Genomic DNA, 22,687 nt, shown 5'->3' with positions numbered 1-22,687 from the left:
TCATGCATATGCATAAATGTAGTGTTTTTATAAGAAGAGGCCACATCTGTTGTAGCTGTAGCACAGAGAGTTAATTCAAACCATTGTAACAAAAGGACATTTTTGTGTAGTTTTACCATGACATTAATGTATGTACATAAACCAGCCATTTCCAAGAGATATCAGTTTGATAAATGAATCACAACTTGATTTTATGCACGTTATTTCATAATTGTAGCGTAAAAGCCTGGAAGTAATTCAACAATTTAATGGGCTGACCCAACAAAAATCTCCCACAAACCCATCTGTGAGTCTCGACCCAGTCACTGGGAACGACTGCCACGGAACATCTGTGGAGACGAGAGACCCGAGGCCGTCAGGTTCAGTCTAACCTGACGAAGCCAGAGAATAAATCTGCCTAAAATCCCATGGTTGTTGGGTTCTACTGCTACTGCCAATTCCAGGTGTGTAAACATTATGGTGACTTAACCAAGAGGAGTCAAAGCCGTAACTGCTGCCGACGACGGGCCTCTGCTTTCGTATGTTTTCTTTATTCATTGAGGAAAGTTGTGGGACTGTTAATGTCATTTAGCCCATGCAAAAAAAGAGGAATTGACCAAATTTAACAGCAAATTGACCATGTGTGACAGGAGCAAGAAAGAACAGTTTTTACATTAACAAACGTTTAGTACCATATGTTTATCTTTTATTATTTAAGTAAGTTATTAGAATGGGAGCACTTGTTGAGTATGTGCCCACTCGTATGTTTGTTCCAGAAGGTTACATTTTTGTTGCTTTTCTTGACAAAAATAAGTTGTTGTTAGTGCTGTCGAGATGCTGAACACATGACATGATATGAGGTCTTTGTGTGGCTCAAGCTTCTCCACGGACTCTGCGGACACTATTCCTCATGTCTCATGTCAGTGTCACCTTGAGCGTTGATGTGTGGCAGGTATAAGGCTCACAATAAAACGAGGTAGCAGGCGGGTGGCCGAGAAACGTGTCACACACTCACCCACGCAGAAAGAACAGACTCTGCTGACCAGCAGAAATGAAGCCGTGACTTCCTCTGAAGGTCACAGCAGGCCCTTAAACTCGGCAAATCCATTTCTAATATCCAATCATAAAGTGTGTGGTACCATCCACAGTGCAATTTTCCTACAACTAGGACTTATACGCTGTAATAATATACTGTATATACTATACTTAAATGTACTTCTGGATTTTTATTAGCTGTTTGTGTCCTGTTAATGTCTTTGCGTTAAAATGGCAGAAAATCATTCATGTTACCTTATCTGAAATGATGAGATTTTCTAACAGTGTGTCCAGATTATCCCGAAGATATCAGACGGGTGTTGAGGTTAGAACTTTCTTATTGCAACTGCCTTTACAACTTTGGCCACAGAGGCTCATTATCACTGTGCTCCATTCATTCCTTAGTTTTCTCCGGCTTTATTCTCCACTTGATTGGGCTGTCACTTTTTATTTGAAGTTCAATATCTTTTCTAACATGGAAGCTGTAATGACCTGCTCAAAGTGCTGCAGCCTAAGACCATTTTTAAAGTAGTACGTGTTAGAATCAAGAAGAGGGAGCTCATAATGGTTGCCAAACGTATTGGGGGAGAAAAAGGCAGCTGGTGCCCAGAATTGATGGAGATCCTGTTTGGGAAACCTGTACAGATCGAGTGACTTTAGCATAGGCAGCTGCAGCAGCAACAGCATCTTGGACATGCAAGTCTACATGAGTGAGACTCCTCATGGAAACAGCCCGGAACATCTGTGCATTCTCATCCATGGGTAATACTATAAATGAATAAAGAGCCGTACTCAATCCTGATCAGGTTGTCTTGATTATCAGTTCTATGTTTAACTATATTTTTACCCTTTAGTTAAGTAGTTCAGTTAAAATAAAGCTGTTGGAGCTTCATCCTTGTCAGTGATCCCTTCTTCAGGGAATGGGTTTTCCATCCTACTCTACTGAGTGCTGTGGGTTATGAATACTAGCAGCACTGTTTATGAGGTAACAATGGTAAAAATTGCCGATAAAGTAATGAAAATGGTGATGTGTTAGGAGAGGGGCAACAGCAGAGTGGGGAGGGATGGAATTCGGTTGAACAGCCCTACAACTTGGGGTCTTGAGGGAGTTGGACCCAATCACAGCTGATTTGGGGTAAAAGGCATGGTACACCCAAGAAACGGTCACCTGTCAATTTAGGATTTCCAGTTAATCTAATCCCAAATCTGCATATCTTTAAACCAGGGAGTACCTGGAGAGAAGCCACGCCCTCACTGGGTGAACATGCAAACCCCACGTAGAAAGGCCTTTGGTCAAACCAGAATCTGACCTGCCGATCATCTTACTACGTGGCAATAATGCTTGCCATCACCTCACCGTGTGGCCCCTGCTGTGTTACTTCATTCATAAAATCCACAGTCACTTCTTCAGGACTGCCACTTTAAACTACATGGTTATTTTTTTCCTACTCCCAGTGTAAAGCAGTCTTAGCTGCCAAACCCTGACAGAACGTTTCTGCTCCGCGTGTCTGCAGGGATCATTTTGATTCAGTCATGTTGTGTTATGTTGTTGAAACAGAATGTCAGCCCTGTGGTCTCCTCTTGTGTGTTTCCGTGTGGCAGCTCCTGGAGACTGGCGCTGACAGCAGTCTGCAGAGAAGGCGGAGACAGAGCCAGGATTTCCTGCGGCCCTACATCGCTGCCAAGGTGGACGCCCTGCCTGACGTCTTCACTCTGGGCGATGAGCGGAAGTACAACGGCTACTACAACAAAGCACTCGTTGGCCAACAGCAGTACCGCTGCTTTGTGCTGGCTGACCTGACGGACCATGAATCTGTGAGTGACCCGATGTATATTTCATTTATAGCACCTTTATTGCACTTTCTTAAACAGTACTGGTCCCCAAAGTGCATTTAACTTCCCCCCATTATCATCATACCATCTTAATGATGTAGCTGCAGATGCCAGGAAGAGATGAGTACAGTCTGGTCTGGTTTTACTTAAGAGGAGGCTTCGCTTCTCAGTCACCCACAACGATAAAAGCTACTCCAATAAGCTTTAAAAGAACCTGATTGCAGTTTATAACACTGACAGAAGCCATATGGAGCATAAAAACCTCTCAAACCACAGAGAGCAGAGACAGATCTCTGACCTGCCAGAAATCCAAATGTTCAGCCAGAAACCACGTCTCGTGAGGAGTGAATCAAGAGTAAAGATCTCGTCAGTTCAAATGAAAATTTAAAATGACTCGGGGACGAGCGAGTCAGCGATAATTTGTGTTTAATTACCAGCTGCAGCAGCGCTGCTTGTAGGTTTTTAATTGTATGTGAGCCCAAAGACAAATTGTACTGCTTGGTTTTGATGAATGTGCCTTGTCTGTCTGTTAGTGGACAGAGTCTGTCACAACAATCACAACAACATCATCACAACTGTGGAGATGTGGTCATAAAAGTTTATTTTCTAAAATGTTCCATCATAATTTTAACCAGATTTACAAATGATCTGTAAAAGAAATGGTTGTGAAAAGGTAGGTAGGTAGGTAGGTAGGTAGCAACATTGGATTACTGCAGGGTAGTAAAAGTAGACTGTGTATATAAATAAGGTGCTTTCAAATGGCACTGTTTGTCTTTTTCACAATAAAAACCCATTTGAACACATTTATGTTTCTTCTGAAAGCTCAGAGATCAGCCTGTCCTCTCTGTGACGTCAATGTCTTTTCATGAGTTCCACTTGAAGGCGATGACAGACGCGGCGAGGAATGAGCTGCTCGGTGGTGACAGAAAGTAGTCGAAAGGCAACTACAGATTTATTTTCAAAGAAAGTTTGTTCTTTGACTAAAAGTGTCCAGGGCTTTTCAGTGATGTAGAGATGTATGAGTTACTCCAAAATAACTCCTTAAGTCACTGCCTGTTTTCACTGGTGACCACTGCATTTGACATTTGGTGCTATTTCCAGTATTCCATATTGGACCTTTAATGACTACACTTAAAGCCTTGTCTGCAATAGTTCAGCACGGAACCTGTGCACGACACCTATTGTCAATCATAAAACTCCTCCAGAGGATAAGCAGGTGGCTGCAGTCATGTGTATAAGGTTTTAATTATGCACATTCGTTGCTTTCTTGTCCACGTTTGCGTCATTTTAAATATCATCAGATGAAATGTCCTCATTTCCTTTGCAAAAGCTTAATTTCCACCTCTGCGGGTCACAATCTGCTGCTTTGAGCTTTGCCGTGGCGCAGACCTGACTTTGTGATGAATGGTCATTGTTTTCCCTGCTCAGTGTTTCCTATCTGTGAAACAAAAGAGCAGCAAGCCCCTCTGGTAGCGGCGTGCTCACGCGCCGGGCGTTCGCAGCGATGCTAATCACGTCCTTGAATCACGCGTGCTTGTGCAGGTATATCTCTCTCAGGCGGGGAAGCCGTGACCCCTGCTGTCACTCACAGGCCTCTCGCTTTCCAGAGCAGAGCTTCAGACTGCCTCTCTAATTTCAAGTGCTTTCCTTCCTTGGATGAGGCAGTTACCCTTGTGGTAGTGTCATTTAAAGATGTTAGGATCTGAGGGAGAAGTTCTTGGTGTAGATGATTCAGAGTCTAAACAGATGTAGAAGCTATAGTGACAAATGGAGATGTACTATTAGTTAGCTGTGTAGCTATTTAGAAGCTATATCAGTTATTTGTTTAACCATGAATAGGCCACACTGTTGACAATAATACACGTTTTAAAGATAGCATATGTAACATTTCTGTCACTTTTACAAATCCATAGAAGTCAGATTTCTTTTACAGGTAATGTACTATTTTGTTTTGGTTGTTTTTATCCTCTTTACCACCTCTGCTTTAACTTTAGGTTAAGAAATAATGTTCTCTGAAACATGAGTGAGGTATCATCACGGCACACAGTGTGAGCGGCAGTGCTTTTTACAACAGTGAGGAGAAGGCAGTAGATGATGGATGGATGGATGTGTGTGGTGGTGTAGAAAAATACATACTCCCAAACTGTAGGGGGAGCTCCACAGAGAAAAACCTATATTTTTTTAGCAGTTGTAACAAAGAATACTTTTGGGGAAACCTGAGATCAAATTTGTGGTGAATTATTACCATCGTCTGCTACAGATCAGGTTTCCACCGAGTAGAACTGTTCGGTACAGTACGTACATTTTTTTGCGTTAACATTAAGAACATTACCAAAATAACCCGCCCCAAACGTTTCATTTTTTGGTAACTTTCCCTTGGCGTATCAGAGTAATTGTTCAGTACGGTATGGCTCAGCTGACAGAAAAGCGTCGCTCTCTTGTGACTGGTGTTTCTTCAACGCCCGCAGTTTTTATTCTCATATAAAGTTTAACGTCTTGTTGAGACACACAGACACAAACCGAGCAGGAAAACCGAGCTGCTGTGTGTCCTCTGTTGCTGTCGTTGTTGTCTCACCGGTACAACGTCGCACTACGTAACTGTACCGTGACGGAAACACCGGCTGTAAATGGCATAGAAAAGTCACTTGGTGTAATTTCACAAACTCAATCAGATGTTTTGGCCATGATAACTTCAGTGCGGCTTCATTCAAACACACAACAGTGCAATTATGAGCAATTACACTCCACGACGCCTCAGTTACATTACAGCTTTTGTCGAGAGTGTGCGTGTGTGTGTGTGTGTTTGTGTGTGTGTGCACACAAACGTGTGCTTCACTGTGTTAAGAACAGAGCAGCAGAGCCCAGATTCAGTACATGATGTCAGGTGAATGTGATTCAAGCCCCGGACCAAAATAGAACCCTAATCACATTCATTGGAAACAGGGGGAAGTATAAGCCTACGGCTTTTATTGCCACTGCAAAAGCCGCTGCTGCCAGGGCGGAGGCAAAGAGGCAAAGAGGAGAGCAAGATGGCGAAGGGAAAAAATGCGTGGGGGCTGGAGACTGAAGCGAAAGGGCACTGCGGCTTTCTGTGGCCCCCACTGCTGCTAAACAAGCCCGGGCGTGTGAAATTAGATAAAAACGAAAGAGGCCATACAAACAGTGTGATCACTTAGAGGGAGAGAGTCTCCCTACCAATGCAAAGTCCTGTGGGACTGACAGAAGAGGAGTGAGAGAAAAGAGAGGGAGCTTAATGGGGGGGAGGATAAGATCAGGTGGGGGTTTCACAGACGTACAGGAGACAGCGAGAGAGAGAGAGAGAGAGAGAGAGAGAGGGAAGGTACGCTTGTTGGTGAGAGTTCTCTAATGGAGGGAAGAGAGATGCTGAATTTAGAAGGAGAAGAAGATGATGATGATGATGATGATGGTGCTCTTTCTAATCTACTGACGAGATAAACCTTGCAAATACATTCTTCAAAAAGTGGACACTGAAGCTGGCAAAGATTTTACTTGGGTGAGCTTTTTATTAAGCGGCTAAAAACTTGGTGTCCCTGCTGTGGCAGCCATGTTTCCCTGAGGTTGGGGTTTTGGGATCACAGAAACTCACGTGATTTAACGTGACTTCAGACGTGATTCAACGTGACTTCAGAACGTGACCTCAGAATTAACATTCCAGACTTCTGTTAATAGAGACGCAAAAAACTGTGAACATGAAGTCATGGCTGAGAAACAAACGTGCACAACATCCGTTTCCCGTTCAACTCTGCTCACGCCCCCCGATCCCTGTTCAGTCGTAGATATCTTACTTTTGATTTGAAACCGGGAAGATTCTGATGCGTCCGATGGCCTTAAAATCAAGTCTGTTAATCCCTCACACTACAGGATAATTTGGTCCAGATCGGGACTAAAATCTGGCCATTTATCCTCTAGTGTGGGGGCGGGGCTTAAACACTCACACACTTGTAGCAGTTGATAAAGTTGGTTGTGTGTAAGTTGTGCTTCTTTGTTTTTCTTCCACAAGCAAAAGACATTTCCCTAAAATATGAGCCCAACTAAGGTGAAGTTAATCTCGGTTTAAAAATGACCATTTTTCATTCTTTATACCATTTTATAGTAAAGATTTGGCGTGTAGAATATTATGAATCCAAGGTCAAACCTCAAAGACACAAAACATGGTGTTTTGAGCTGTGCAAAAGTTATGCTTTGGACATTTAAGTGCAATCATTTGGACTTCAATAATGACTTGATTTACATGTTTTCTTCCTTGTTCCTTGTTGTTCTGCCATCTTGTCTCTTACAGTTTTCCATCGTCCTAATTGTCTTGTTTGTTGTTTTGTTTTCTCTTGCTGTTTTACCATGAAGGTTTCTTCCTTCTTGTCTCATTTTCTAGTTTTCTTTCGTGCCTTGTCTTTTTTTCCTTTTCATGTCGTCGTCTTCTCCACACTTGTCTTCTTTCCCTTCCTGTTGTACTCACAGTTTTTCTTCCTCCTTCGTGTCTTATTTCACTATTTCCTTCCATGTGCGTCTTCCCACCAGCGTTGCTCTCTGCCCTTCCATGTTTCACCCGTCTTCTCGGGCATAAATGTGAACATAAATAACAGGATCGTAAATCAACTTTTAAAAACGGAGTCACTGGAGCAGAGCGAGAACACACTAATGTGAGTAAATGGGTTTTTTAGGAAGGTTCTGATGCTGCGTACCATCTTTCAGGGTCACGACTTCCCAAAAATCTATTTGTTTTATTTTCGAATTTCGCCACATGACAAATGCTCAACAAATATCTTCCAGCCACAAAGTTCATGTAAAATTCATGTGCAGCTGTCTCAGCCGCCGCCGATAAATACTGGAGTGAGAGAAAGAAAAAAGAAAAACGTGCTGAAATTAATGAATCAATAAGGAAGCAGCGCTGGTCTTGGGGTGACATTGTTTTAACAAGCACCATACTTCAATCGTGTTTACAGCTTTCACCCAGAGGAGCGCAGTCACACTCACAGGAATATTTATAGTATCGCTCAGCAACAGTCCAAGTCCCTACACTTGAGGAGCGCAGTCACTTAAAGAGAATTACACCCAACTGATCCATAAAATTCCCACTTAATGTTTATTATCGTGTCAATATTCAACTATGTACAAACTGCGGCTAAATAATCAAGAGGGGAAAGTTTTTTTTTTTTCTCTAGGACATTTAGTTTTCTTTGAAAGGCCACACAGCTGAAGTATAAATGGACTCAAAGGCCGTTTAAAGTGAAACAGAATCCACTATCATCAGATTCAAAGCTGCGTTTAAAAGCTCTGAACGACTCCGCCCACTAAGAGCTGCCTCTTTCTCTGAATTGTTGAAATAATTCAATATTATTATAGAGGCAACAGTTTGAGGAAGAGTCAAAGTGCACAAAGCAAGGACTGTAAAGACGTGGTTTGACTCTGAGTTTGACTGGTCCCGCACCGAGCCCTGACCTTTAACCCCATCGAGCACCTTTGGGATGAACTGGAACAGAGATTATGAGATGTAATGGTCAGGCGTCTGAACACCATATTGTCCCTTTTGTGGTGTAACAGGTTAATAATTAAGTTAAAACATTAATCTCAGCAATTTGTGTCCAGTTACCATGGAAACACTAGTCACTGTTGTTAATTATTTGTGGCGCCAACAAACGCAGTCGGACGCCCAAGACAGAAAATTGATCCCAGTCCAGAGTGAAGACCAGAACTCTGCTGTTTCTTTCCTTTTCTATATTCCCTGTTACCATGGTTACAGGTTTTGTTCTTACCCAGATTTGAAAACAAACCTCTCTTGCCTGTTTATACCACATTAAAATGCATTAATTCCCACACCGACTGCAGTGGAAGCTGCTGCTGCTGCTGCTGCTGCTCATTATCGCAGCTGCTCTGCCGAGCAGAGAATCATGGAGTGGATTGATTGAGTCTCCGCTTCACTGAGTCACTGATCACTGTCTGTGTTCATCTTGACAGCAGCAGCTAAAATGTCTCACAAAATAAATAAATAGATGGATTTGTGTCAGCTCTTTGTAAACGTGCGCTGGTCTGAGTGTTGTTGCACTTTTCTTTTATATTTGTCTTGTAGTGAAAATAGTCCGTGAATCTCTGGGTTCATGATTCTTTTATCACACTTTCTGTTTCGCTGTCAGTCAGAGTTTTGTTTCCTTCTGTTTGATCTGTTTTTCCTGCTCTCAGCAACTTCCTGTCTGCAGGTTTTGACGGATCAATCTGAGTGTTTTGCAAAGAAATGACTTGTTGAGTTTTACATAAGCAATAAAGCAATAGTTTTTTTTGTTTTTATATTTACATTTTATTGTATATACATTTTAATAGTATTGGGTATATTTCAAGAACAAAACATGGAGCATTAGCAGTAAGAAGTGGGGTCTCTGGTTGCTATGGTAACATAAGGTTTAACACTCACTTATCAGGGTCACAGCAGTGGTTTGCATCTTAATTTCACTTTATGGTAACATTTCTGAACAGATTTATTTTGTAATAACAGATTCAAACCTGTCAATTTGTCCAATTAGTGACCGATCAGATCCCTGGAAACCCACTCAGGCAGTTTTTCCCGAGCATCATCTGGGAATCCACATTTTATCACATTTCTGACTATTTTAATGTCATTTTCTGAAACGCCTCATCTTATTTAGCCGCTTTTAGCTTCATTTTATACATTTTTAAATGATATATTTAGTAAAACATTCAACAGATTTATTTGATGACCAATACAATCTGCAGCGACTCATCTGTGGGTCCAGGTCCAGGTTTTGGAAATTACTACATACTGGAAAGTATCAAATATTAAATATTTTTCATCATGTGTTCACTCTGGTTTCTACTAACGAACCAAAGGCAGAGAACATACAGTGTTACACTAAATAAATTGATGTGATTCGCCTGCTTTATTCAAACTCAGTGTTCGATCCATCCATACTTGAGTGATGGTAAGCACCGTGGACAGTCGTGTGTAATATCACCGCTGTGAGGCGCGGAGCCTCCAGTCTGAGGCTTTACATTTGTCAACAAATCCATTTTGCTGCCTTTAGACGCCTGCAGGGGTTTAGTGAAGGTGAAGCATTTCATAAAGCTGCTGTGCGGACAAAAAGCTAGAGGAAGAATCCATCGTCTTCATTCATGGCTTGAAAACGCAGACTGGCTGCCACCGGTGTCGTGCTTTATTCACGTCTCACCTTCATTTTGATGCAGATTAGACTCCACTCACTGGTGAGAGGTTAATTCCATTTTAAAGACTGCAAACTTCCTCACACACGCAGATCTGAGACAATATTTTACACCGAGATACCACAGCAGTAATGACAAGAACAGAGGGGAAGTGTAGACACCAGAGTTGGCGCTTATGCCGTTCAGGGACTTTATTGATATGATGAGGAACCGAGGCAAAGGTCTGAAGCAGCAAAGGCGGACAAACAGATCCAATTAGACTCCGGCAAGAATCCAAAAGTCCAAGTAACAAGCAAGAGGTTTGAAGACTTTTCAGCTAAGAAGCAAAGAACAATGCACTCAGCAGCAAAACATCCTCCACGGCGCAGTGTGGCTCACCAATAAATGTGCCACATCTACATCTTAAAGGTTCAGTGCATAACATTTAGCAGGGTTTGTGTTTCTAAAAGTGACACTCGATCACCTTGTGGTGTGTTTTTTGCAGCAGTGGACGTTCGCGGCCAGTCCCTTCTCTGAGCCCGTGATGGCGAAGCTCCACAGCGGCATGACGAGACAGACCGAGGAGCCGGAGATGCTGTGGGTGATGGGTCCGGTCCTGGCCGTCATCCTCATCATCATCATCGTCATCGCTATTCTACTCTTCAAGAGGTGAGTGTGACAGAGGGAGCAGCACTGAGACTCTTTCTCTGTTTGGATTAAAGTAGATCACGACTTGTTTACCTTTAAACATTTGGTCTATACTGGATTACACCAATTATTCCCTCTGAAGGGACCGTCACTGAAGGATTTAGTTTGAAAGCAAATGTGAAAGAAGAGTCTGTGGAGGACTTTGACATACAAGGAGGACTGTAAGGAACTGATGGTTTCTGGGGTTGAGGGGTTAGGAGTCCACAGCAACTTCACGAGAGGAAGGAGAGAAGATGTCACTTTGCCATTGAGGCAGATTTTACATCTCCTCATGGCAGAGACTTTTGGAGGAGGATGAGCTTTGAGCTGCTGCAGGAGAAGTTATAATCCAGAATGATTAAAGTATAAGGGTAACATAAAGAGGAAGAGAATGAAGGAGTACTATAATCCAGACACTGAGGAGGCAAGAAAGCAGCTGGGTGGAGAATTTTAAGCTGCACTGAAGAGCTTTGAGCTGCAGTGAAGGACTTTGGACTGTGTTGAAGAAGATGAAGAATCCAGAAGGAGTAAGGGATGGGGATAATAGAGAGAGGAAGAGAATGAAGGAGAACATTGATAAAGAGACAGAGGAGACCAGAAAGAAGTTGGGTAGAGAACTTTGAGCTCTGTTGAAGGACTTTGAACCGTGTTGTAGGATCATGGACTGCGTTGAAGAACTTTGGGCTGTGTTGAAGAAGAGGGAAGAATCCAGAGAGATTAAAGAATGCAGAAAACACAAATAGGGAGGGAATGAAGGAGAACTTTGATGAAGGAACCGAAGAGACGAGAAAGTAGTTGGGCGGAGAACTTTGAGCTCTATTGAAGAACTTTGAACGGTGTTGAAGAACTTTGGACTGTATTGCAGAAGAGGAAGAGACCTTCGATGAAGAGACTGAGGAGATGAGAAAGCAGTTGGGTGAAGAACTTTGAGCCGTGTTGAGGAACTTTTAACTGTGTTTGGTAGTTTTGTACTGCAATGAAGAGGATGAGACAGTGATAAACAACGTCAAACTGTGGAGGGCAGCATTGCACATCTATAAGGTTTTATCAGTGTGATTTCCTCTGTGGATATTTAAACAGTCTCGTTGATAAAAGTGAGACCTCAGCCATTTACTAGAAAAACTTCTGTGAGTTTGATCAATATTACATAAAAAATGTTCACTCTCTACATTTCACCGCACGGTTTCAGCGTATAAACGCTCTCTTTATGACATCTTTCATAAAAGACAACAGCAATAGTTGAAGTGGACCTTGAAGGCAGCGTCTGCTCATTATGTTCCTCCTCGTATCCGAGCGATCAGTCCTGAGAGAGCGAGACCCGCATCATTTTCTCCAGATGACGTTTTCCAGAGTTCACACAGACTTTGGTCGAGGGCCCGGGGCCAGAGGTCCTCCGTGTCATATGGGAACAAGTCTCCATGAGTCGCCCTGTGGCCTCTCTTTTTCCAGGCGAACAGTTGGCCTCGTGCTCCCTCTGCTCGGATGAAACATCTGGAGCCACTGACTGAGCTGACGGCGGCGTCCATATGGCCACGCCGATGACAGTTTCTTCATTTGTCTATGATGAATGCGTCTCCATCTGAAGTCTCTCTCACTCTTCTCAACCAATGTAGATGTTTTCCATCTTTTATTTTCATTACAATATTACCAACGTGGCCCTGCACGTATAATAATAGTGTGTGGACTGTGTTTTTCATATCTTCCAGGCAGCCAGTGGGTTTTTTTTTTTCTATTTATTTCAGTGACTGTGAAAATTGACTTTCCGAGCTGAAAGAGCGTTTGCACGAGTCGCGTAATCCATCACTTGGAATATGGAGTGTGCGAGAGTTGAATTATGGGTGCGTGGTATAATCCGAAAGTCCGCTTTTTGACTCATTGTGAGAGAATCAAAGCTGAATTATAAAGCTGAACAGTCATTTACTGAAAATCTGATTGGATTGGTTGTTTTCTCTCTCTGTCCACACAAGAACATTTGACATGAAAAACTGTATTCGACGGTGCGTGTGGTCAGGGCGCGTATTCACTGTACAACCACGGTGTTTGAACCAAAACGACCTTTTCCTTTTTACATTGTCTGCAGAGGTACAGAGGATAACACTTGACTTATGGAGCTTTGGCAGAAGTGAAGAAAATGGGGTGATAATATTCATGAATCAGGTTAGAGCTCGGACCATGTGTGTGTGTGTGTGCTGCCGTTTGCCACAAATCAGTGTGAAAAGCATCACTTCAGAGATGTCGATTTTGATTATGCTTTAATCAATTCCATACTGTTCAACAATACGATAGCAAGAAAAGCAAAATAATATTTATTAATATAAGGTCAAATTCGATTTTCTTTTTTTTAAATTAAAATTGAGAATTGTGTATGGTCTTACCTTTATATGTATATATATTGTAAGTCCATGTGCCTAATCCTTCTCATGTATATTGGCGGTACAAACAGAGGCAGCCATGGGCATGCGCCAAATGCCAAGAGCTGAGGCACAGAGCTCATCGCTGCCTCACCTCACCGTTCTCCTGTGTAACAGGAACAGGAAATGTGTAAATTCAGCAAGTTTGACCACGGAAATGTTGAAATCATACAGAAAACTCATTTATAGAACAGTCAAGTGGACACATTGATTTGCTTTTATCATTGTTAGTATTTTACTTGTCACGATGCCTCCCCTGACCACACGTCACTGGTGTTTACAGTGTTGATGTCATTTTATGCAAAGATCAATGTCTGTCAGATGTTGAGGTGACGTGCAGTCTTTACGCTGGTGATGGAGCGCCAGAGAGAATAAAAGAGAAATAATAGCTAAGATAAGCCTAATCAAAGTCAGCTGCACAGTTCTATAAACATAAACATGGATGCTACAGGGAAAAAGCAAGACGGCGTGGATTTCATATAACATGAGGCAAGACGGTGTAAGATCCAACAGTGCGTGTGCAAATCTACATAAGCGTGAGCGGTGAGTGAGCTGCGGTCAAAGGCAAAGAAGTGGCAAAAACCATCATGTACGTTTGACGTTAACTTTCCCACCGATCCGACTGGAACACCAGTCACTTTCACGTCTCTGGGCCCGGAGCTCAAACGATATCACGCTGATCTCCATTTTGACAAACAACTTCAGCTGCATCTCCACACAGAACGACGACAAGCGGGATTTTCTTCTCCATCCTTCACAGAGGAAACATTATCTCTCCACTGCCAATGTCAACATACACATGAAAATGTCAGCACTGCATCAAAAATACAAACCCACTTTTCTTATAAACCCCATTTCGTCCTCCTGCGCTTCTTTTACCCCCGTTAAATTTAAGCACATGTAACGATAAACATGGTTTAGAATAACGAGGACATCGACCCGCGGTTGGGTTAAAATTGAAGCGCCGGGAAGCTGAGACAGCAATTAAAATCAATATAGTATAAAAAAACAATAAAAACACCTTTGTACTGGATGAATATGCTCACTGGCAGTTCAGAGTCTTTCTGCTACTTTGGGAAAAGTTGCCCGTATTTACTTGACAATTTCCCTGCACTCACTTCACGCATGAACTTTTCTTTCCTTCAGGTTCAGGTTCAGGTTCAGGTTCAGGTTGAGCTGCTGCAACGTGTAGAGACTGTGAGGCGAGGCATAGAGAGACGAGAAGAGTGAAAAACTGAAGGTTAGAGCGGAGCCTTCAACTCAACAACGACCTGACATTGCTGAAGGCTGAGATTCAGGATCCAAAGACAGACATTTGTTAGCATTGTTGCCACACAGGAAGAAGCTTCGACCGAGGCCTTTTCTGTGTGGAGTTTGCATGTTCTCTCCGTGTGAACTCCAGCTTCCGCCCACAGTCCAAAAACATGCAGTTAGACACTTTAAATCCACCGTTGGAAAGTGAACGTTCCTGAGTTTTTCCCTGCGATGGACTGGCGACCTGTTCCAGGGTGAAACCGGCCTTTCGTCCTATGTTAGCTGGGATTGGGATTCCAGCCCTCTGTGACCCTCATGTGAAGGTTCACAGAGCTGTGTTTCCATCATGGTTTGGTACAGTGTGGTACGTTGTGGAACGGAAAGCCACCATGGAATAATTGAAGGCGATCATCCGACTGTGGATCAGTTCCAAAGCTCAGGCAGCAGCACAATGCTGTGAACGGTTGTGGTCCTGCTGCTGCCGACAACCTGTTTGTTAACCTCTCGTCTCTCTCTGCTCTGTTCCTCTCACTGCCGACCTGCTTTCTGTGGATGCAGCAAACAAGAAAGGTTAGTGTCTCGGTCTGTTCCTACACCACCACCTTCACCCTCCACCCTCACTCCTGTCTCTGCACATCCTGCCGTGCTGTTGTTGGGTTTTCTCACCGCGGTGATGAGAAGTGACAGGTGCTCATTGTTTCTGTTACATTTCCCCGCAGTCATGCCAGCTTCTCTGAGCTGTCTTGGAGCTTTATGCTCTTTCACGTGTCAGGTTCAGCTGACAGCTCCGCTGAGCATGTGTGTGCCTTGGAGCCCATTTGTTTGTTTTGAGTGTGTTTTGTGCTGTTGAGGTGTTTGTGTGTGGAGCTTCCCCTCAGAATGACCCTCCCTCAGTGGTTCCTTCACATTTCAGCGCCTCACACACACACACACCTGCAGCTTCACCTGGAACACACACACACACACACACACAGGAAAACTCCAGTCCACAGGCAGAACGATCACACTGTCGTGACCTTTCTCATCCACCCGTCATGCCTCATATATATATTCACTCTCTTCATCACTAAAACATTGAAACCTGGACAACTGTCTAATGATTTAAAAAAGAAAAAAATAAGGTGTCCTGTGTTGCCATAGCAACCGGCTGCCGCCACGATAGAAAAGTTTCACACACCGGACACGGACTCACCACCAGATTGTATGACTGAAATGTGATGATTACGTCTCCGACTGTATTTCCTGAGCAGCAGCAGCTGTGGGTGAAAGCTCCCTCTGGTGGAGCTGATGGTGGGAGATGATTAACGAGGATGGAGAATAAAGAACGACTAATAAACTAACGACTAACTAATAAAGACAGAAAATAAACATTGTGATCACAGGAAGCAAAAGAGTAGAAATGATGCTTCATCATGTGGAGTTATTGGAAAGTATGTGAGAACAAAAAAAATTAGGGCTGAACAATTACTCCAAATTGTATTGAAATGTGTTAAAGCCAAAATGTCCTTTTAGAGTTAGTTATTGTCTTGATTGATACGCGTTGTACCTCACAGATCTGCACAAACATCACACAGTAATTATTTTAAATATGTTATTTGAATGAAAATGAGAACAGTTCCCTCCGATATCGGGAATCATATTGCAATCATCAGATATTTATTCAAAATATTTCAGCCTGATTGAAAAATACCAACTTGTGATGGTACCTTTACTTAAAAAAAATCACAATATAGAGTGAATATTAGAGTCAGTTCATGAAGATAAACAGTAATAATGTCGTCACTACCACTATCCCCAAACTTAGGAATGCCACGGCCCATTTAAAAATTCCCCAAAATGTTTGTGGAAACATGTGCCAAAACTTTTACAAATTACATAAACGGGCAGAAAATAACACTTTTTAACTTTGAGTCAGGCCTCTGCATATATGCAGTATCTACTTTATTTACAATAAAGTTCAAGATGCTGAAAATATGTATTGGTTATTGGAAGCTTAATTATAAATTTATTATAAAAATTGTATGACCTGTTACGGCCCATCTGCAGTACCTTCACAGCCCACACTTAGAAGAATCACGGTCTGACACTCTAAATGTCTCCAACCTTTCATTATCTCACATTTCTCACAGACAATCAACTTAAATTTTTTTGGTTACTTTCTTTGCCGATGACACTGGTTTGTTTCTTTCACATATTAAACACCAATTTGTGATTGTTCACGGTTAAATCTCATATTTTAAGTAAGTACAGCAGTAAACATGTTTGTCGTGCGGCGCAACATGTCAGAGGGAAATATACTGTATATTCAGTGAAGGAGCAAGTACTGACATCCAGTGATTAATTGTTGCCTGTTGGTTTTGTGGTATTCTTGCTGATATTCTGGGTTATTTGATTAATTAGGCAGGTTAGGAAATGATTTCATTCATTCATTCATTCATTCATTCATTCAAAGCGTATGCATGGTCATTATTAATGGTCCCTTTACCACAAGACACTGAAGAAACCCTGACTTTAAGGACAGTATTTTCATCCGATGTCAGTCTTCTATCTCATTGTTTCCTCTGACAATGCCACCGTTTTCTTTTATGGCAGGAAAAGAACGTGTCCGGCCAAAGACGAGCACATGGCGGGGGTCAAGGACTCACTGCTGGCCCACTCCTCAGACCCTGTGGAGATGAGAAGACTCAACTACCAGACACAAGGTATGGACACACACACACACAAACACACAGAAACATCCAGCACCATGATCATCATCATCAAATCTCTGGGTCATTAGAAAAAAAAAGTGGTCTTTTCTCTTTCCCTCGGGCCGCTTCCCTCTGTGTGATAACGGCAGCCGAGGCTCATTAACGCCCGACGTATCCTCCATCACTCCACACTTTTGATAATTGTCGCTCGGCAAAACTTAATGAGTCGTGCGTCGTTTGTGCGTTCTTCTTAATAATGGATGGATCTGATGAAGTTGTTGATAAAAAGTGAGGAGGAGAGTCTGAATTTTTTTTTATCTGAGAAGAAAACATGTTTTTTTTTGTCCAAATGTTGAAAATGAAACATCTTTATGTATGGAATTAGATTTGTGTCAATATTTTCAAACAACAATTTTTAAGAAGCAAAAAAATATCGATTTAATCATTCAAAAATAGTGTATTTTATTGTTAATATACACTTGTTCTTTGCGACGTGTTTTTTTTGTTTGTGGGAAGCTGCCTGCTGATTGGCTGGAGTTTTGGAGTGACAGCTCAATGGACCGGAAGTCGCTGTCCGTCTGGAACATCGTTCCCCGTCAACATCTGACAAAATAATTTTAAATATCTAACGTTAACCTAAAATACATGTCGACGGGGAACGAGTTCCAGACTCCAGCCAATCAGCAGGCAGCTTCCTAAGGCCCGCCCTATATTTTCACACAATAAAATATACTATTTTTGAATGATTACATTGACATTTATTTTGCTTTTTAAAAAGTGTTGTTTCAGAATATTGACACAAATCTAATTTGTCATTGTGCAACAAAATATGAAATTATAACAACTTCTATACAGGTGTGCGTCATGAGAGTAAAGTGTCGAGTATAAAAATCAGGCTTTGCTGTTTAAAACTAAAACCAGATTTATCTGAAAAACATTGAAACAATCATTTTGTGCGTGTGTTAGCGGCATAAAATGCCACAGTATAAGCAAAAGAAACACATAATAAATGAAGAGTCAAGTGTATGAGGGAGAGAGATGTAGTATTATCATGAATCGCCAACAGGGGGCGACACCACTGGTTGCAAAAAGTCCGTTTGAAGGGCAGTCAATGGAAAAATTACTTAATTTGAGTTTGTGGTATTGATAACTAGTTTCAGTTCTTCTTCAAATTGTGATTCTGGAAGCTTCAGAGTGGGAGTTTTGGTGTTTTAATGGATGACATCATGACTGGTTGCTGCTTATAATAAGTAGAAGCTAAACAAAACATTCTGGTAGATAAAATCACGAGAGATGATGTAAAATAGAATCAAATTCACCCGTAAGCAGACTGAAGGGTGGAAGAAAATCAAAGGTTTCAGACAAAGCCCATAGACTGGTCTTAAGCCTGTTTTAATTTTATATTAATAATATAATGAATAATTCATGTGCAGAACATTTGTCCGTCGCTGTAACTGTTGAAAACTGAGTTGACTTAAATTCAGTTTTCGTTTATTGTATGCACAGTTTTTGGAGTGAAATCCTCGTTTGGCTTTGATTGCAGTCGCTAATTGCAGGTCGTGACTGTGGTGGTGTGTTTTTTTAACTGTTGTGCAGAAACAGGTGTCAGTCTGACCTTCATTCGTCCGTCTGTCCAGAACTTTGTGGCTCTGAAAATAACATCATCTGTTTGGCTCCTTTGCTCCCCTCATAAATACTTGAGATGTTCTGAGCTGTCTAACCTGCTCCTTGTTTTTCTCCCATCAGAGTATTTTCTTACTCACTCTCATCTCTGTCTCCCACCTGTCTTTCAGTGGGAGATATTTTCATTGTTTTTCATCCATTTTCCTCTCGCAGTCACAGGGGTGGCATTTACCTCTGGTCGCGGTGGGAGGGACTTTGGCAGATGTTGTTTATATCAACACAGATTCATCAACTCATTTAGTTGCCAACCTTTGTTCTGCTGTCAGTGACAGCTCACTGGGTGGCCTCAGAAAGTTTATTCACAACAAACACACCGCACACTGGCGGATGATAACATATTTCATTACGCTCTGAAGTCTAAGCTGTGAAATGTCTGCAGCGCTTTACTGTAGGTGGCTTTTTTCTTTTTTTTTTTACCTTTTGATGCTTATTTATTCTGCCGCAATTAAAGCCGCAGTGTGTAACTTTTTAAATATAAATAAATATAATAAAACTGAAGAAGCCCACCAACCTCACACAACTCCAATATGTTACTCAGGAAGCATTCACTCACTCATTTTCTACCACTTTATCCTCCACATGACCCAATCCCAGACCAGATTTATATTATTAATGGTTGCCTTGAACTTAAGTTTAACATAATTCAATAATATGATTGAAGTTAGCTGCTTTAAAACTGTTAAAACCCTGCATGTGTGAATGTGAAAGAATCTGTTGCTATTAACGCAGATTTGACATTCATATCATACATGGAACTGCAGGTGCTTTTATTTTGAAGTCTTTTTCCTGCATCGCTCCGTTGTTCAAACTGCAGCATTAAGCATCAAATGTTCAGTAACAGAGAGACACGCATCGGTCGTTATTCGAAGCTTCCACTCAAGATGGAATTAGAGAATCATTACTATCTTTACCTTCAGAGACTTAAGACTTGATTTGTGGCGTGTTTTCATCATGGTATGGTTAAGTACGGTATGGTTTGGAATGGTAAAGCCCTCAGTCAGACTTGCGTTTTGACTGAGAACAGTCCTTTTACTTGGTAGGCGGGGGTGTGGGGTGCGCCAACAACGGACGACACCGAACCCAACACAACAGACAACAAAGGAGGACATCCAGCAGCTGTTTGTCTCAACTAAACGTCAAACTTTGTATGAGAATAGACGTCAGACACACTCACACAGACACAGACACACTCACACCACACCACACTCACACATGGGATTTGAATTGGTGACCCCTCCTTGCTGTGAGGCAACAGTGCCAGCCACTGTGTCTCAGGAAGCACTCGAAAGACATGTTTACTAAATGATACGGCTCTTTTGCCTGCAGTGAACAGAAACAACAAAGATTTAGTGAACAAGGATCCTCGTGGTCTCTCTCCACAGAAGCCGCTGCACATGCCGCAGATTATAACAGATATCAGAGCAGAGTCCACTGTAGCTAATTATCACACGCTGAGGCCGACAGTCACACACCAGGTTCATCTCACACAAGTTTATCAGTGTGTTTGATGGTGTTGCTCATTTTTTATCTATGACTCAGAAATTTCATTTGTAAGCACAATTGGATCTGTCACCCCGAAAGCCACCATGAAAAGTCCTCCTATTATTTTTCCTCTTCTTCTTCTTCTTGTTATTATATTTTCTGTGTGTCATTGAGTGTGTGGCACAGGAACAAGAACAGAAAACTAAGACAGGTTTGTGAGGTGTAGAGCCGCACCTCAGACATTTTAAAAGAATTAATAAAGGGATTTATTTCATAAAAAGAGACTAAATATGGATCAGGTCGTGCTGCAACTAACAATATTTTCATCATTGATTAATGTCTCCATTAATTGAGTACTTGTTTGGTCCATAAAATCTCAGAAAATATTGATCAGTGTTACCCAAACCTGGCAATAATGATGTTCTCATGATTTCTTTTTTCTACGGAGCAAAGAAACCAGAAAATATTCATATTTAAGAAGCTGAAAATCAGAAAACCTGTTATAATTCTTTGAAAATACATTCAAACGCATTACCAAAATAGTGGGCGAATCATTCATTTGCTAATCAAATTTTAATTGATTAATTGAATAACCGTTGCAGCCCTAATATCAGGGAGGAGTTATAGAGGTTTAATCAATGTCAGGAGATGAACTTTGAGTCTGTAACTTGCTTATACTATTACTCTAAAGTTTCTATATTTATTCAGGTGTCATCATCTGTACGAAAGCGTAGAATTCTAATGTTTCTGTTTATTATTTTGGCGGGTAAAGACAGTATAAACACATTTACCCTGTTCACTATATTTAGTTGATGAGCTATAACATTTGTTGAGGTGCAGATTAGCACACAATCCTCAAAAACATGTAATTAATGGCATCAGAGGAAAAGGCATCCCGTTTATTAGGCGTCATATTCTGTGAATATCTTAATATGATGGTGTTTCACCCAATAAACATGTCTATATGCACTGAGGGCCACAAATCATGTTTTTAAAAGAAATAACAATCATAAAATCCATTTAAAGTGAAAAATGCTATAAAAAAGTGGAAAAAACAAACAAAACAAAAGGTTTTGTTTAGCCACGTCGTAACCTCACTGATGCATTTACTTCCCTGTGCCGATTTCAAAATAAAAGTCTGGCTATGTTTCACTCGCTAAATGCTATTAATGTGAAGGTACGAGACGCCTCATGAAAAACATATATATTTAAACGCAGCATCTTCGCTCTGATTGTGTCATCACAACCTTGATCTGTCACATGATCTGAAAAAGCAAAGGCCCGTGAGGCCCGGATGTCGCGGGCCGGATAAAACTGGTTTGCGGGCCCGATCTGGCCCCGGGGCCACATGTTGCCCATGTGTGCCTTAAGAGCCTGAGGGTAAATCACTGAACAGGTGCAGCAGAGAATGCAGAGGATGCACAAACAGACAGCTTGTGTCCCAGAGATCCCTGTCCTCTTTTCTTTTCTGTTCTTTCCTTCTCCCTTGTACTTTCCTATAACTGACCCCTGTGCTCTTTGTTTTGCCTGGTCTCTCCCCACAGGTTCCAGTGTCCTCAGTTGCCCGAACACTGCAAGTTAGTTTTCATTCCTCCTCCTCCTGTGTTTCACTAAAGTGTCCTTCCATTCCCACCTCACCTTCTTCCTCCTTTTCACCTCAGCCGTCACCTCGTCTTCCTCTGACTGCTCCATGTCAGCCAGCTCTCATCACCAGAACCAAGAGTTTAAAAATAAAACAGTTAAATCACTAAATCAGTTGTCCATACTCACCAATCCACCTGTGTGATTCTTAGCACTTCACCTGTTATAATCTAAGGAAATCCAGATTAAACCAATCAGCATGTCCGTTAATGCTATGTGCTCACACGCAGTCACCTCGTACCACTGTGGCCAATTAGCTGTGAGATTTCAGCATACATCCACGTGTGTGTGTGTGTGTGTGTGTGTGTGTGTGTATACACGTGATGATGGTCTGTACTCACTGCTCCGCCTCTCGCTGCAGGGATGAGGGAACATCCTCCCATCGCCATCTGTGACCTGGCTGACCACATCGAGAGACTCAGAGCCAACGACGGCCTGCGCTTCTCGCAGGAATACGAGGTAACATCATAAGACAAAAGTCATTATTGGATAGAATTCAAGTTTGTGCTTTGACAAGAGAAAGAGAGAGAAAAAAGACGACTTTTCATAAATGCAGTAAGAGATTATCTGCGTCAGATTTACTGACATTAGTTGATCTCACTCACACGTTATCCACATATTTGACTCGAATTACGATGTGGTACTGTAGAGTTCAAGGGTAAATCTTCTTAGCTTTATTACTGAGTAGTTTGTGTATGACAGAGTTTTAGAGCCACACTGAAGAAACAATATTGAAGTTTTTGAGAATAAAGTTATAATATTACATGGAAAAAAGTCCCAATATTATAAAATAAAAAGTGCAATACTACGAGTATTAAGTTGTAA

General features: G+C 41.8%; 1 protein-coding gene across 19 annotated transcripts in view; it reads left to right on the top strand.

Annotated features, from left to right (window-relative positions):
• Positions 1-22,687, top strand: part of ptprfa (protein tyrosine phosphatase receptor type Fa) — a 316,842-nt gene that overhangs the window by 261,615 nt on the left and 32,540 nt on the right. For 9 of the 19 annotated variants that reach the window (XM_058637876.1, XM_058637872.1, XM_058637886.1 and 6 more), the window contains 6 exons: positions 2,617-2,829; positions 10,520-10,683; positions 14,925-14,936; positions 16,959-17,068; positions 21,766-21,798; positions 22,224-22,321. In XM_058637876.1, coding sequence (XP_058493859.1) covers positions 2,617-2,829; positions 10,520-10,683; positions 14,925-14,936; positions 16,959-17,068; positions 21,766-21,798; positions 22,224-22,321 — 630 coding nt within the window. The remainder of the gene's footprint in view (positions 1-2,616; positions 2,830-10,519; positions 10,684-14,924; positions 14,937-16,958; positions 17,069-21,765; positions 21,799-22,223; positions 22,322-22,687) is intronic. The other 10 variants (XM_058637888.1, XM_058637882.1, XM_058637881.1 and 7 more) reach the window with 3 other exon arrangements.

The sequence above is a fragment of the Solea solea genome, chromosome 9 (genome assembly GCF_958295425.1).
Source record: "Solea solea chromosome 9, fSolSol10.1, whole genome shotgun sequence".
Classification (NCBI taxonomy): domain Eukaryota; kingdom Metazoa; phylum Chordata; class Actinopteri; order Pleuronectiformes; family Soleidae; genus Solea; species Solea solea.
The sequence above is the reverse complement of the archived record's forward strand: the minus strand, read 5'-3'. Positions and strand labels throughout refer to the sequence as shown.